The sequence below is a fragment of the Liolophura sinensis genome, chromosome 3 (genome assembly GCF_032854445.1).
Source record: "Liolophura sinensis isolate JHLJ2023 chromosome 3, CUHK_Ljap_v2, whole genome shotgun sequence".
NCBI lineage: Eukaryota > Metazoa > Mollusca > Polyplacophora > Chitonida > Chitonidae > Liolophura > Liolophura sinensis.
Window position 1 is genome coordinate 7,797,673 of NC_088297.1, and position 16,663 is coordinate 7,814,335.

A 16,663-nucleotide genomic window follows, 5' to 3' on the forward strand; every position below is an offset into this window, starting at 1 on the left:
CATAAACCTGAAGTTTTCTATATAAGTAGGGTTATAAGCATGTATATCCATATTTTAACGCCACTGAATGAATGAATGAATGTGGCTTCACAGTCATCCCAACGAGAAAAACGATGTTTGACGTGAATAGCACAAAGCCTTAAGTCCTCACATAAACAGCATTTATAAAAAAATATATATATAGAAAGAAAGTTCTCGTATAACATACTTTAATTCTAGAAAGAAACTGAATGATAGATTTAGTTTACAAGTAAAACCCCAACACAACGACTGTTACGCAAAAACAGCTAAAATAATAACATTTCAGGGCATTTTTAAACGCAGCTTTCAACAAAATGCTTCTGAAATCTAACGCTACGTAAAAATTACCTAAATCATTATATCGTTACAGAAGTGAACAAATATCAATTTCTTTCGCACTGTTTGTGTGAACGACAAAAAGCAACATCAAAACAGCTGCAAAACTGTTTAACTGTCTCCTTGAAAACCATACATAACTAATAAACCAGTGAAAAATTGTATGGAGTATATGTTTTCACCATCCAGAAAGTTGTAAATCGAAAGCAGCCGGTGGGGTAAACTAATAGCGATGTTCGACCATTACGCGCATGAGCAATGATAGAAATGTAATGATCTAGAATTCCACTCTACAACTAACACCGATCCGACCACATTAACAACCATACTTTCATTAAAAAAAAAAAACAATATATTTTTCTTGAGGTTTGAAAACAACATATCCTAGATTCCAATCTCGACTCCCACTATATTACGCTTGTTTCTCTAGAGACTCCTTCCTTTTGCGAAAAGCCATCCGTGTGTCATGAAAAATGTTGGAGTGTTTGATTGAACAAGGATATCCCACATCAGCCAAATGGAACTCTATGCCACTGCGCAGTGCAGCGAAAGAATTTGGTAGGTACTCCAATCCGTTCATTTTTCTAATCTTGAGAAAAAATTCCGCCAGAAAAGTGTTTAGTTGCTCCGGCGGGATATCGGCTGTCTTCATCGCGTCAGATGGGTGTACCGTCTTCAGCCAAAACTCAAAGGTGCGTATAGCGGCCTGAGCTTTTCGGATAGTGTTTAGAGCAGAGCCACTGGATGAAGTGCGACCAGCTGGAGTTGAAAAAGAGGACAGAGTGCTTCCAGAATTCTCCGTCTTATCCAGTTCTGAAGATCTGCCACGAAGGGGATCAACGACGAACAAGTCTGGAAAGAAATGAAGTGCAGTTTCATTGCAGATTTTCCAAATTCAGCGCGCAGCATGGAGAGCTATTACTACTGCTACACATTAGTCTGTTTGAAGTATATACCTACAACGTTATGTTTAGCGAGTATCAACCCCAGAAGAAAGAAGACAAATTCTGCACAAGAGTAACTTATATCAAGTCAAATCGGAGTCCTACGAATCATGATGATTTACGTGCCTACTGGTCCATCAACGCTCTCGGCCTGGCAATCCGTCCGTGCGCCTGCCCGTGATAGGGACAGCTTTCTTAAAGCTTCTACACGTGTTTTATAAGCATTCTGGCTGTTTACGAATTCAGCACATTTAGTTATGGAATAGGGGTAGCCTTTCTCCCTCAGGTGACGTTCTAGGCACGACCTGAAAACACTAAGGTAACTTCGTCCGAAATTTTCCCCTGAGCGTTTCTTCCCGTTCAGAAAGAAATCACAAAGGTACGCATCTAGGTCTGCAGGGGGGATATTTTCAACTTTTCGCTGATCATATCGAGGGCAACTTTTTAACCAATTCTCGATGATGCCCAAAGCAGCGCGCATGTGGGCCACTGTAGACTGGGGCTTCTCCCAGACATTTGAAATTCTTCGATTTGCCAACGTAACCTTCCAAGTTTGTCCCTCTCCCACGGATTTCCTCTGCGCACTTCGGTTAGTCCAGCCTTGGGAGCTACCACCACTGATGACAGCAGGGACAACTTCGACACCATGGGGGGAGCTTAACAGGCTTTGGTCAAAGCCTAGCTCTGCTACAAAGAAAAGGTGGCAGAGTCTTAGCTTAAATGATACCTGGCTACCAAGCTATACGGTTACACGCTACCGCGGATGTCGGGTCTAGTAAGACATTTGGATTTCGGGATGTGGAATGTGGAAAAAGGATTTCGATACGCATCTCCAGGACACCATATTTCGATGCTTAAATGCTAAATGCTTAAAAGAACTGCACACAAAGTGTCAGTATACAATCCCAATAGCTTTCCTACTACCGTAGCCCACCGTTCAGGCCACACGCAACAACGTACTGATGCAGTACTTGCTAGAAGTTCACAACTATACCTGATGACGATAAGATACAAATCATTATTTTAATATATGATCAAATTGCCTTAACGTGAAAATGATCGAAACAACTTCTTCCAAAAACGTACTGTTAGACATATGGGTGCCCAAATTCAGCAAATGTTCCAAAAAACTACAAATATGACCAGGCTAATGTGTAAAGAATAATTCGTTTAACTAGCCTATGACATCCTTTATTATTGCTTACACATGCAGCGCAATTTCTACCAACGGATCTTCAAATAAAAAAAAAATCCATTTAGCCCTACACAGGTTACAGGTACTCCGATGGACAAAAAGCCCCAAAAATCTCAGCACACTAATAATGCACTCTATGGACTAAATGTGTACATCATTTTCTAAATGCCCAAAATAAATGTCAACAATATGCAACCAGATATTCTTGCTCTCTCTTTGTTTCATGAAGTTCTCTGAAAAATACTTAACCGGAGCTCCAAAATTAGATACGGTGCAATGGCAATGGGGGACTAATGTATTGCCTACTGGGGCTTACAGTAACTTTGTAACTCAGTCAAGGTTTAAGTTTTCATGATCGTGGCCAGTAGGCAGTCCTTCGTTTGGCCGGGTAGGGCAGTCAAAGGATCCACCAGTTTTGTAGGAAACACTGCCTGGACTATCACCAAGAACCCTCCTTGCCATTTTGATGTTATTCACGAAGGCCTGTTGACTATTGAAAAAATGTGGAGACTTTATAATAGAACAAGGGTAGCTGTGGTCTTTTAAGTGTCGCTCTAAGCATGACCGCAAAGCTGCCAAATAATTGCGACCGTATCCTAGTCCGTTGGGTTTACGACCAGCTCTAAAGAAGATTTCTAAATAGTGATCCAGTTCGGCGGGAGGGATCGTTTCAATCTCCCGCTTGTCACAGAATGGAGGAGAGCTTAGCCAACGCTCGATTGTTCCAACCGAAGAGATGATCATCTTCACAGTAGTTGCGGACTTCGACTGGCGGTTAAGGATGCGGGCGCCAATGCGACGTGTCGCAGTGTCAACTGTGTCTTTAGGCCGCCGATGCACTTCAATCGGCAAGCAGCTCTTGGTATTAGCAGACCGATTTCGTCCTTCGACTGACAAAGAACCAGTTGGCCGCACCAGACCCAATTCCGCAGGTTCTGACAATGAAAGTAACACTAAATTGTTAAATGTCTACTAGCCTTAATGCTACTTCACAAGTCTACTGAGGAAACCAAAATAAAGTCGAGCAGGCCAAGTATACGTAACACAACAATGATCACACGCTGAATTTTTGTTGTGAGAAAGGGGAAAAATCATTCCATGCACAAAATACACATATGTAAATGAACAAAGTACACAATCGTTAAGTTGTTCACAACTACTTTGTGTTTTAATTCGGTACACCGAGAACAATGGTAACGCAAAATGTGATAAATGGCGGTCAAGCCGTAAACCGGGAAATTCAGTGAACTGAATTAAGTGTTCTACCAAAAGATCATCATGTAACAGATAACCTGGAAACAATAATGTCATTCTTATCTGCGTTTCAGATGATACTTTGATGCGGGTTGTCTAAGGTGGTGGGTTCTACTATTTGCGTTTGTAAAGACATAATTCTCATTTTAAATGCAGTTTGTGAGGCGTGGAACTCGTGAGATCGGATGATAGAGCATGGGTAGCTATGCTCCCGGAGGTGACGCTCCAGTCGTGAACGAAGAGAAGACAGATATGAAACACCGTAAGAATCTCCACACGGTTTCGTAATCGTTGTAAAAAACTCCGTTAAATATTGATCTAGTTTGGCAGGTGCGATTTGCTCTATTTTGGCCGACTCAGCCGGATGGTTCTCTGAGAGCCATCGTTCTACCACGCCAAGAGCGGCTAGCTGGTGACTCAGGGTCGAAGCCGGTTTATCTTGAATATTCAAAATACGATCCTTCCTGTTGTCAATGCTCAGATGTCGGTTTGCAGCTGGGAATATGTGAACGTCCCCCTGAGCAACCCGAGTTCCCAGTCTTTGAGAAAAAGGTGATGTTTGATGCGCCAAATCTGGAAGACCAAGAGAGGGATCTTTTTCAGTATACATGATGTGCAGTTGGTAACCCTGACAAGTGTGGGGCACGTGAGGAGTTCGGTGACAAATACAGTGTGTTGTAGATTTATTACATATCTGCAACAAATACAAACATCTGAAGAAACATTCCCCAACTTATATTTTATACGGACTTCCTGACGTACCTGTATCGACACGAACTGAGCAATGCATTTCCGCTTTCTGTGGTCACACAAATACTTGGTTACCATAAATTAATGATATATGAAAGAGGAACACAAGGCTGTGATCTTCCGTGAGGGACAAAAACGACTGATCAAGAAAAAATTTTCTGTGCTTTGGTCGCAACCATGGCAACGCGTAACGCAAGAATCTTCGACTTATAAGCTCGTTGACTTGCAGCGAAGACAGCGGACTTGACAATCGAATGCGAGTAACCATGTTCTCGTAAATGTCTTTCTAAGCTTGAACGCATTCTTTCAAAATATGTGGCTCCGAATTCTGAGCCGTCGTGCTTTTTCGCTATGGTGAAGAAATCTGTTAAATACGCATCCAAATCCTTTGGCGGAATTTCCTCTATTACCCTGTACTCGGACCGCGGAGGAAGCTGAAGCCATCGTTCTATGTGATTAAGAGCTGCCATTTGGTGGTTAATCGAGGTGGCCGGTTTTTGGTCTTTATCTAAAATCCGCAGCCGACGCTGAGCTATAATACCTGGACACTCTTGCGAATGAAAGGCCAGATAGCTAGCTTCTCCACGCTCAGTCATACTCCGGTCCCCATGATCCACTGTGCCTAACAAACAAAGAATAAGGTCTATCAGATGTCGGGAGGACGTACAGGACTCAAGGAATTTGCTACCGATTTTGACAATGGACTTCGACACACACAAGTATAACGCGATGAATCCGTCGAATTACACATTTTACATGTCACAACGGAAGTGAATACCGGTGAATGGACTTAATTTGAAAGGGTACAACTTGTGTAGCCTATTGTCTATTCGCTTTTCTGAACCGTTTTATAAGTAACATCACAGAGTACAGTGCACAAGTGTCGTCATGAATACTGAACATGTTCTCCATTACTAAAATCACCATAGCCATGATTTGGTGAATCAACGGTTATTGGAATTTGTGGTTACTTTATTTCAAAAATCAAAATATATGGTTGTTCGTCACGAATAACTCGGGTCTGTCAGGTCATGCTGACACGTGTAACCTTACATAATTTATGCAATATTTTGTTTTCTCAGTTTTGTGTTGCACAAGCAATCCAGTTTATCAACACTCCTGCTACTCCTGACAAAGCGATATTTATAAGAAAGTTGTAAACTTATTGCTAAAACTTCAAAGGGGACGTAGATGAACGTTAAACCTGCCACAACAGGCAAAAATTAAACGCAACCAAGTATTTCAAACAAAGGAAAGCTCGAGTATTGAAGATACACGCTAGCCCCGTGCACTTCATTACCACGATCATGTTTTCTGGCTTACCAACATCTGCTAATTTATTGCTGACTCTACGGGAAACTTTTGGTATTTCTTTTCACTTTGTACCTGTATTTGACTCAAATACAACTCAATACCAAACGTACAGCTTATCCAGCTACTTGTATAATAATATAGCACACAAATTGTATCAAGTAGTATACGTGCTTCAGTCAAAGAATGAAAAACTTTATTACCGTACAAAAATAAACACGTAGCATTTTACATCCTCGGCCATGTACATGGATAATCGTAAGTCACGACATACTACTTAAAACAAAAATAACGAGTAAAAGCAATAGCACAAAAATCTTGGCAAATCCCCACATAAGCCTATTAGAAGGCAATGCAGATGCTATCAAGGTTATTTATGGAATAATACAACTACTACAAGGGTATCAACATTACATATATTATTGTTACTTTATCTTAAAATTAAAGATACACACAACCCTTACTGTGGGCTGCACATTGTTTTGCACTGCGTTTACTCGGAAGTACATGTAAGAGCAAGTGGACCTTCAGGACTTAGTTCTTCTTTCTTAGGAGAGGAGAGTTTCGAGGGGTTGGTAGAAAGGGGACTCGGGGAGAACGCTTTCTCAACTTTTGGAGAATTTGACTTCTCGGGGTTTGGGGAACGGGATCTTTCACGTGAAGGAGAAATTGGTTCTTCGCAAGAAGGGGAAAGAGGTTCTTCACCAGGTGGGGAAAGGGGTTCTTCATGGCCGTGGGCATCGTGCTCTTCGGGGCTTTCAGAACCGAAATCTTCCTGGTTTTGAACATTGGGGATTACTTGACCGTAAGAAAGCTGTCCATCAGGTGATATAGAAAGGGTCTCGTCAAACTTAAGAGGATAAGGCTTTATCAGCCTGTGTGAAAGAGGGTCTTCCAAGCTACTCGTCAAAGACGTGTACCGTATTTTGAAAGCTTCCTGACTTCTAATAAAGAGTGGAGATTTGACAATAGAATGGGGGTATCCATGTTCTTTTAAATGCCGCTCAATGTTAGTTCGAAGTCTGGAGAAATATGTGGCTCTGAACTCCAAGCCATTGCATTTTTTTCCACTCAGGAAGTATTCTGTCAGATATTCATCCAGCTCTAGAGGAGGGATATCTTCAACATTTCGAGTCTCATGTCGAGGAGCTTCACGAAGCCAACCTTCAATCTGAAGAAGTGCCGCTAACTGATGCTTTATTGTGCTGGCGGATTTTTTCTCCCTATCCACTATACGCTGCCGTCTCATTCCCACACTCATTTTATCTATCTTCAGAGCGACCCGCTGGATTCCAGGTTTGCCCTTTGGATCGGCTCTTTTGGTACCCACGGCCTCTGTCCTATATCCCCACATACTGACTCCTAACAACAGAAGAATGTGTTTGCGATGTAATAACTGAATCAGAAAAAAAACACATGCCAGTATACATTGCATTTACATTCACACATGCTTGCCTAAGAAAGTGACTATGCCAGACTAAAAATGAACATTTAATCCAATTTCATGTCATACGTGTACTAACAAGGGTTCAAAACCAGCGACAAAATAAATCATAGCTCACATGGAATTGTGTATATGACATGTGAACTTTTTTTAAAAATATAAATCCCTGTACCCCTAGGCAGCACTAAAATGCAAAACTACACACCTGCCCAGGTCTTAATATACGTGTACCAGCCACAAGTCTAGCAATAGTCAATAAAACAGCGATCCAACCTGCTCGAGGTTTTCAGCACAATGGAGAGCATTTACATGTACTTGCACTCTTCAAGGGTTTCTGTTAAGCCAAAACGTGGACATCAATCAGATGTGTCCGGAAGCTGACCCAAACGCTTCATAAACGCTGCCTGAGAATTTGCAAAGATGACGTCGCGTACTAGGGAATTCGGGTAACCATGCTCTTTCAAATAGCGCTCCAGACTTGTGCGCATCTTAAAGAAATACGTGCGTTTGTACGGTTGGCCATTTGTCTTGGTGCCACTCGCGTAAAACAGGGACAGGTATGCATCCAACTGAACCGGTGGGATGGTCTCTATAAGGCGATCCTCGCCAGGGTAATTCAAACTCAACCACTGCGCCAGGCATTTTACGGCCGTCTTCATGTGGTTGATGGTTGTTGCCGACTTGTGCTCAGAATCTAGGATTCTATGGCATGGCTCTGACGTTCTCCTGTCCATATGCATTGGCACTGACAAGAGAAAGAGAGGCAGAACTTCTCTTTAAATATATGACACAGAAGCAGCTTGCTTTTTATATTAAAAATCAAAACCCTTCATATTTCATGAGAAAAGAGTGCATAGGCGTTTATTACGTTACGATAGATTAGTGCCCAACAACGAAATATTGGCAATTTTTGACACTAAATCTTCTACGTTATAACACAAACCTCAAAAATGAATATAACGAGAGCAATCATCAGAAATATGCCTTAAAATCACAAGTAGCTCATACTGCTTCCACGCAGGTAATTTGAAGTAAAAGAACAAAAGCCATAGCGTTCACCTTACATTATAACACTTTACTATTCATGTAAGTATTTTGATAAGACGACTTCTCTTGTCCAGATATTTTCCTATCTACAACATTGAATCAAATCCCACAGTCTTATTTTTTTTCCTAGACATTAATACGTTTCATTTTAACCTAAACTACTGTAGCTCTAGACCTTGTAAAGAAAACTTCCTTTGGGTAAAATGACCAGTTAATTTTTGTTTTTATTTCGTTTTTTTTTTTGTGGGGGTGGGGGGGGGGGACGAACCACACTACACGTTTTCACTGACTGATTATGGACAAACAAATTTTATGTGACCTGAGTAAAGTCAGCATGCTTTCCCGGATAGGTCTCCTGATTAAAAGCTGCAGCTATCGCTGGATAAAGTTTCGTTTTCTCGGGGGGGGGGGTGCAATCAAGAAGACATGCAAAACATGAACACTGACTCCTACAGCTTTGTCAATGAATCAACCCTTTTCTTCTTTGCACACTTATCTCATGCAGTTGTTGCATGCGCTTCTTATATGACAAGAGACTTTGCTCAAACTCAGATGATTTCGTAATACACAAAGGATAGTTCTGCTGTTTGAGGTAGCGAGACAGATAAGATCGCATGACTTTAAAAGACTGTGGATCATAGTCCGTTCCATTTCTTTTCTTGACAGTTGCAAAAAAATCAGCTAAGTAAGCGTCAAGTTCTCTCACGGGCATATCCTCTACTTTTGTGTCACAATTTCCGTACCCATTCTCAATGAGCCAACGTCTGAATATGCCTAAAGCCATGTTCATGTTTTTTGTTGTCAAATCCAGGTTTTGGTAACGAGAATTAGACATTGCTGACATAGTAGAGGTTGATGTCGCTCCACGAAACGCAGTTAGTGAAGTAGAATTGCTGCCCAATGTACGACCCAAGCCATGTGGTCCTTCCAGCTCGTGAACTGACAAATAAAGCGAGAAAACCACTGTCAGGTTGTTGAACCAACATTGGTGAACCACAGCAGATGCTTATGGTAATAAAAGGATGAAAATCAAACAGAACAGGGGACTTAATCACATTATTTCGAGAGTGTATTTTCGAGAGTTCAACTATAAATTACACGTATATGAGATACACAAACACAACACCCAAGACAGTGTTCTTCATTAAAGAGCCCTGGACTAAGGTGTCCATTTATCACACAAAGTACGGAGTAATAACAATAACATGCTTTTAAATCTTGTCTGAAAAGTAAGCCTTTCCAATGTGGCAACAATACAAGTAGGAAATGGAAGCCATACTGTTAAACACGGCCGCTAAATATAAACTGGCAGAGTAATATCGACCTCATCGTGTTTTTTTTAAAGTATGTTTGCATGCATTTTATCATATAGAGTTCAGTGCCATCTCAAACCAGATGCACACAATGGGTCAGCGGAGATTTTCCTGATTGAACGCTAAGGTCTCCAAGCTATGTGCCACTGTGTCGTTTCTTATCATGAATCACTTCCTCTTACAAATGCACCTATGAAAAAACCTTTCAGTGAATCCATACAGCCCGATTTCTAATGTATAGCTTAATACTGACTTGATCTAGTGAGAACAATGCCGCATTAATCGACTGATCGAGCCCACACAATGAAGATAAGATTCAAACTGAGCACAACAGTATGACCGCTAAAACCAAAACAATCCTAGCTGGAGAGACTGATCAAAGGAAGTGCACCTGGCATCTCCCTGAACAATAAAGCTTTACTACCCATTCTAATGAAATACTGTATCCATAACGCATTTCCAGCAATGTTTTAAAGTTTCAGATCATCAGATTAGACATACAACCTCAAAACAAAACACTGTTTATTTTGTTGTTCTTGTTGTTTTGAGGGGGGGGGGGGCTCTTCTGGTGCAAGTTAACAGTGACATTCACTCTTCCTGCACACCATGAAATTAAGTGATTTAAGTTACTCTGATGCAGGTCAACTTCTAACAACCTTGATGAACCAAACCTTTGAAAACATGAAATAAGTCACACACCTTAGAACGACATCACAAGATCTCCTTTACACTCGCTTAAAATGTTCACACACTTCACTAAAACATATCTATAGAAGTTTGATATGTTGTGATTTAGGTCTCGCTTTCCAACATCAACAACAACAACATGTTTTTATCAAGTCTTGACTATCTTGCTAATACGTGCATGCAGCTTTTTGGTTATAACACGGAAAGACTCCTGACTCTTAAAAAATTCAAAGGACCTGACAATAGAGTAGGGGTAGCCGTGGTCCTTCAAGTACCGACTCAAACCGGAGCGAATAGCCATGAGGTATTGAGGGTCGTAGTCTTCTCCGGTGCTCTTTCTGACAGTCCTGAAGAACCGTTCCAGATAAAAGTCTAAATCCTTCGGTGGAATGTCCTCAATCTTCCGGGACTCCCTGACTGGGAGAGAGGATAACCAGGTCTCCAAAAGATGAATGGCTGCCTGCTCATGGCGGATGGCTGAGGCAGACTTCTCCTGGGTGTTCAGCACTTGATGTTTACCCCCTGCAACACCACCATCAAGCTCTCCGCCAAAACCTGCTGTACTGACACCTTTGCCACCTGATTCCGAACTTCTATTTCCTGAGCGAAGAGAGTCATCCTGCTCTATGCGAACTGGCAACGAGAGAAGGCCACAAGTCACTAAAATGGTCTTAATCTGAACTTCTCTGCAAAGCGGGTACTGGTATATGGTTTTCTAGATGCAGCAGGAAGTATGCAAAAGTATCAACAAAAACCCCCAAAAAACCAACACAGCTATTATTCCCCTGTAAATTATCAACTCTTCACATCGTCACTGTTTGATGAGGTTGAAGACAAACACGAAGAACTGAAGGCCAAAAAATGGTGACACTTAACAACCCTGAAGTTAGTACATTTGATTTCTATGCCTTTACTTGTGTTAAAAACCACATTTAAGTTCCAGCCCATGTGCTGTTAAGGGCCATACAGAACAAATGCATGTGTCGTGCCCTTGGCATGCCTTGTTTTTCACAGCCTATTTTGGTCTAATCAGGCTTTCTGAAGATTTAATACACTTTTACTCAGACAGTTATCAATCATCAGCAGTTTTACTCATGGATTTTGTAACCAAATGCAATTTCCACAATTTGCCAGGACTAAGTTGGTTTACTACAATGCTCCATATAACAAAAACTAAATTTAAATATTAACCAAAATTTAAGCTTCTTAAAACTGCAAACACTAGACATGTGGAAGCACAGGTGTAAGTACAAGCGTTTTTCGGGCTTACTCAGTTCCTTAATGTCTTCATTGTATAGCTTTCCAGCCTTGCCACACCACAACATGCCATGGTAAACTGGTAAACCTTAGGCACAGAACTTCTTTCCGATTTTCCCTCATTTCTACGCAAAAATATTCACGAGTACTGAAGATGCAGGCAAGAATATGGCAAGCTGACCAAGCAAAATGTAACACAAGATTCCTCGACACCTACAAAGTGGATTAAATACATGTACTGTACAGCTGAAGATGGAAGCTTAAGAGCCAGCGAGAACTCTAAAAACTACACATATATTTAACTGCACATTTTCAAATCTGTGCTTTCCATATTCCATGTAAACAAGCATCCTTCCAGCCATTACAAGCCTCACTAGTGTGATAATGAAAATAGTTGGTTTTGCACGTCATTCACTTAGAAAACTGAAGTCCTCCTGATGATAGTGACTTTGGAAATTTGAAAGTTTCAGTTTTTGCAAGCGGTCCTTGTAAGCCATCTGACTGGCCAGAAATTCCCCAGAGCGTACAATGCTGCAAGGATAGTCATACTCCTTAAGGTACCTGTCCAGACTGGACCTCAGAGTGCTAAGAGACACAGGGTTGTATTCTGTTCCGTCCACTTTTTTCACACTAGTGAAGAAATCCTTGAGGTAGATGTTAAGCTGTGGAGGCGGTATCTCCTCAACTTTTCTGGAAATCTTGTGCACTGAGTCTATCAACCATCTCTCAAAGATCTTAACAGCAGCCAGCATATGCTTAGCCGTGGCTCGCGGCTTCTCCTGTACATTCAGGATCCTGCTTTGTGAGACGACGTTGACCATAGCAGCGACACTGACCTGAGTGGGTGCCGCCATTGATGTTATGCTTGATGCCGAAGAGCCTGAACAGTTTTCTGACAAAGACATGGACCGCGAGATGCTCCTGTTTTCATTCCGATGCCAGGGAAGAGCTAGAATGAGACCAAGGTTTGCTCATGAGGTAATGCTTTACTATCTCGCGCCTTTTTTTTTTTTGTACACGTAATTCCCAATGTTTACACGTAATGATTTGCTTCGCTTCTGCACCTCACATAATTGTGTTTGTACACCTTCATGCACGATTATTAAGGCAACTTGACTTTCGTGAGGTGCCGTATAATTCAATAGAGTGATCTATCTTACTAGAAAACACAGTAACTAAAAGTCACATTGCCAAAATGTATGAATGTAATGAAGCTGCACAATCTACCTCTAAAAAATCACCTAATGCAAAATGCTTTGTCAAACAGGTAATCTAGTCTTAAAACTGCAGGTACTGAAATTACCAATAGCTGCCAAACTATTTTTTTGTCTGCTGTCACACCCTTATTGTTTAAATGTAGGTAAAAAACAGGATGAAGTACCCATGCACCAAGCCTCACAACAGACAATTCTACATCTTATCTTCCCAGTCAATGTTACGAGGTCAACATAACGACAGCACATGTACACCATGTTCATGCTACAGTATAGTGGTCTTCACCACCACGATTTCTGTAAATCATACTAAAACACAACCAGCTGTTAACATTAGACCCACTCTCAAAGCACAGGTTTTCCCTCTGATTCCACAACTGCACGTGATTCTGTCGTAAAACAGGGAGGTCAACAAGAATGCAAAATCCACAATGTGATCTTGACAGCATACATGTAACTGTACTGATCTGATTTCTAATGTATCAAGCCAAGGTCAAAACTGGTAACATCTGACAATGGCAGACAAATCAAACCATGTGCCTGTATGTAGATGACTATCATGTCAAGTCCCAGAAAACAGGTTTTCAAATCAATTTTAATGTTTAACACCACCATACATAAGCAATCCAACCCATTAATAATGTACATGTGAGATTTGAAGTGCTATACTAGACAACACTGGCTTATACATACATGTTGAATGCCGATACCTGAATATAGTTAAACACATGTGGTGACTTCAAGACACGCAGATATGGAAAGTTATAGCTTTCTGTCTCTGTAACTGCCTGCATTCTGTCGATCATGTTCCGAGAAGTTATCAATATGTTCAATTATTTCAAATATTTAACTTGCCTATTACCTCACGCAATACTCAGGAAACTGTTTATGCTCATGTGACAGACGCAGTATGTTATATTAGTATACCTCAAAATAGGCTTTCTCAAAGATAGAGAAACATGCCTAAACACACAGTATCTGTTTCCTTGTACAGAACAATGAGGTATACATGTATATTCATGTGTGAAAGTTTAGAAGCATGTGGCATGTTTTCAAGAAGAGTACGACACCTCTACAAACTTCAACAGGAAGTTTCAAAACTCTCATAATCTGGATTATGATACCGTACATATGCAAATAACCAATTCACCCTAGGAATAAAAATCCAACACCAGTTTTTGTAAGCTTTATTGGCACGACTTGAATCCATATTCAATATGAACGAAAACAAATACTATTCGGACGATAAAACTCACACCAAAAATACTGTGACGACACACGTTATTGAAATCAGATCTGTCCTTGTGTTTAATGTTCTGACCAAAAAAAAAAAAAAAAAAAAAAAGCAAATGCATAGAGCTCCTGGAGAATAATCTAAGAAGTACATGTACAATATATGGCTAGAGCTTGTCAAACTGTGGAATATGTTGTTCAAATTTCAGTTTTTCCTGGCAATAATGTACCAATCACTATTTGTAACAGAAGGACCAAGGAACCATAAATGAAGATATTGTCATCTTTTACTAATGATTTTACAACACCTATTGAATCGTTTAAAAAACATGCACTAGCCCATGACAGAAGGATGTGCATGTGAAGCTGTAGACCCTATGACATCCAAACATACCAGTCTATACATTAGTGGAATCTATGTAAACCAGCTGAAACTAAATATTTCTCAGAATGTCTCAGCCCTTAGTTATTCCACGTTTACAATATTTAAAGATCTATTAAAATAAATTCCATGCTGTACAGTGTACAAAACTATCCATCCTCGTATCTTTTTAAGTAAACACGAACTCCTCACAGTGGGAGGTCCAAGATTCAGATAGTCAGCAAAGGGGAACTACTCCTGAATGAACATTTGCCTTAACCAAGAAGGGTGAGAATATCTTGAAATAAAATTGTACCGAAAAGTTAGACCCATGTGATCACCTTTATACAATGAACTGTGAAGTTGTACATGGACATCTAGTTCAAAACTTGTGCATGTAACTGCACTTAGATGATATATATATATATATATATACATATACATACATATATACCCACTGAGAAATATTATTTTCAGCTGGACAAAAATGTGAGGAATGGCAAATACATGTCACAACCTTCATAACCATGATTCTATCTGAAGTGCTAGCTTGTCGACTACATGTACCTGATACATTTATAAATGCATAACAACCCTTACCCATTGGGTTAAGAAACCAACAAAAAGGAGGTTTATTTTGATGTTACCCAAAACACATTAGCACAACAAGTGTCCATGTAAATAACATAGCAAGAGTTTGGGATTCACCTTTGTCGCACCCCAAAGTAGAATGTTTTTTATTAGTTACTCTCAACTTGTCAGAAACAAACAGATAATAGCAAACTCCAAATGAAAAAAGTTGAACTCCAAATGAAAAACGGGCTAGGACTGAATCTTGTAGAAACAGTGTTTCACAATTATACTGACACAGTTTTAAGCACTGACGATGTGAAATTCTCCAGTTCTGTCTAAAACATCTCTTGGGTTCCTCATCTCTGTTGTTCAGTGTCCATCAGCCCAACGGAACGGAATGGAACGGAATTTGTGCCGTGGGTGAACCCCAGATTCTTCACCATGTCATACATGTATAAACATTCTGGCAAGTGTTGTCAATGTAGGTCTACAGCCTACAAGAACTAACAAGGCTTGGTGAAACAGTAAGCCAACAAACATCCCTAAGGCTTTTGTGACCATCAATTATCAGATTTGAAAGGGGGGGGGGAGAGGGGCTTCTGTGATAAAACCTTACTAGCGCATCTGTTATCTTTAAAGCTGTTCATTCATAGACATTCAAGCTAATGGCATGCATGATGACGACGGCATAAACTTATTAGCATGCTACCCTGTGTGCAGTGTTCTTTCAAACTTCTGAATTCTCCCACTGAATTAGAATTCACGCCAAAACAGTCAAGTGGCAAGGGCTCCAAGGAGTAAATTATTTGTTCAAAGTTTCACCTGACGATGTCTTTAACAGGAGTCAGTGACAGTGTGATCATTCAGGGTGCAGGACAAAATGCTCATTGTATTTATTTATTTATCTGATTAGTGTTTTACGACGTACTCAAGAATATTTCACTTATACAACGGCGGCCAGCATTATGGTGGGTGGAAACCGGGCAGAGCCCGGGGGAAACCCACGACCATCCGCAGGTTGCTGTCAGACCTTCCCACGTATGGCCGGAGAGGAAGCCAGCATGAGCTGGACTTGAACTCACAGCGACCGCATTGGTGAGAGGCTTCTGGGTCATTACGCTGCGCTTAGCACGCTAACCAACTGAGCAAATGCTCATTGTAAGCAGCCACCTACCAGAAAGATACAGGTGTATGCTCCACTTCCATGTACACTTAGTTTGTAGATTTGCTGAAGAATACAAATATCTGCTACCACACGTTTGTCTACAGTGTACATGCATTAAAATGGTGTTGAAACATGTGATAACTAATTTTGGTTATGAACAGTTTGTTGCTTTTGTTTCACCAAGCCTTGCCTGAACGACCACAGATGAAAGCATGTTTCTTGACAAAATCTTCAGGAAAATTTGTAAAGTGGGCACAAGTTAAATTTACATGTAATTTACGAGACACAGTTCCAAGGCAACAACTTCGATTGTAATCAACTTGAAAGTATGCTTGTGTCCAAGGAAATTAGACAGAGAAAATGTTCCATTTAAGTCCAGTGGTTGGAAAACATATTGCCCCCCCCTCCCCTCCCCCTCCTTTTCTAAATAAATCATGTTAGGTCTAGAAATTTCATGGGCACTGAAATGTATAGGCACACCTCCCACTATACTGCCGGGCGCTGACATAAGAGAAATATTCTTGAGTACAGCATAGAGCACCATTCAAACAGGTAAAT

At 40.7% G+C, this 16,663-nt stretch overlaps 1 protein-coding gene across 35 annotated transcripts in view; it reads right to left on the reverse strand.

Annotated features, from left to right (window-relative positions):
* LOC135463552 (uncharacterized protein KIAA1958 homolog) overlaps positions 1-16,663 on the reverse strand; it is a 69,594-nt gene that overhangs the window by 50,022 nt on the left and 2,909 nt on the right. The window contains exon 4 of one of the 35 annotated variants that reach the window (XM_064740841.1): positions 30-1,209. The exons of 24 other annotated variants lie outside the window; for them this stretch is intronic. In XM_064740841.1, the coding sequence (XP_064596911.1) occupies positions 770-1,209 (440 nt within the window). In that variant the 3' untranslated portion in view covers positions 30-769. 10 more of the 35 variants (XM_064740820.1, XM_064740819.1, XM_064740817.1 and 7 more) reach the window with 10 other exon arrangements.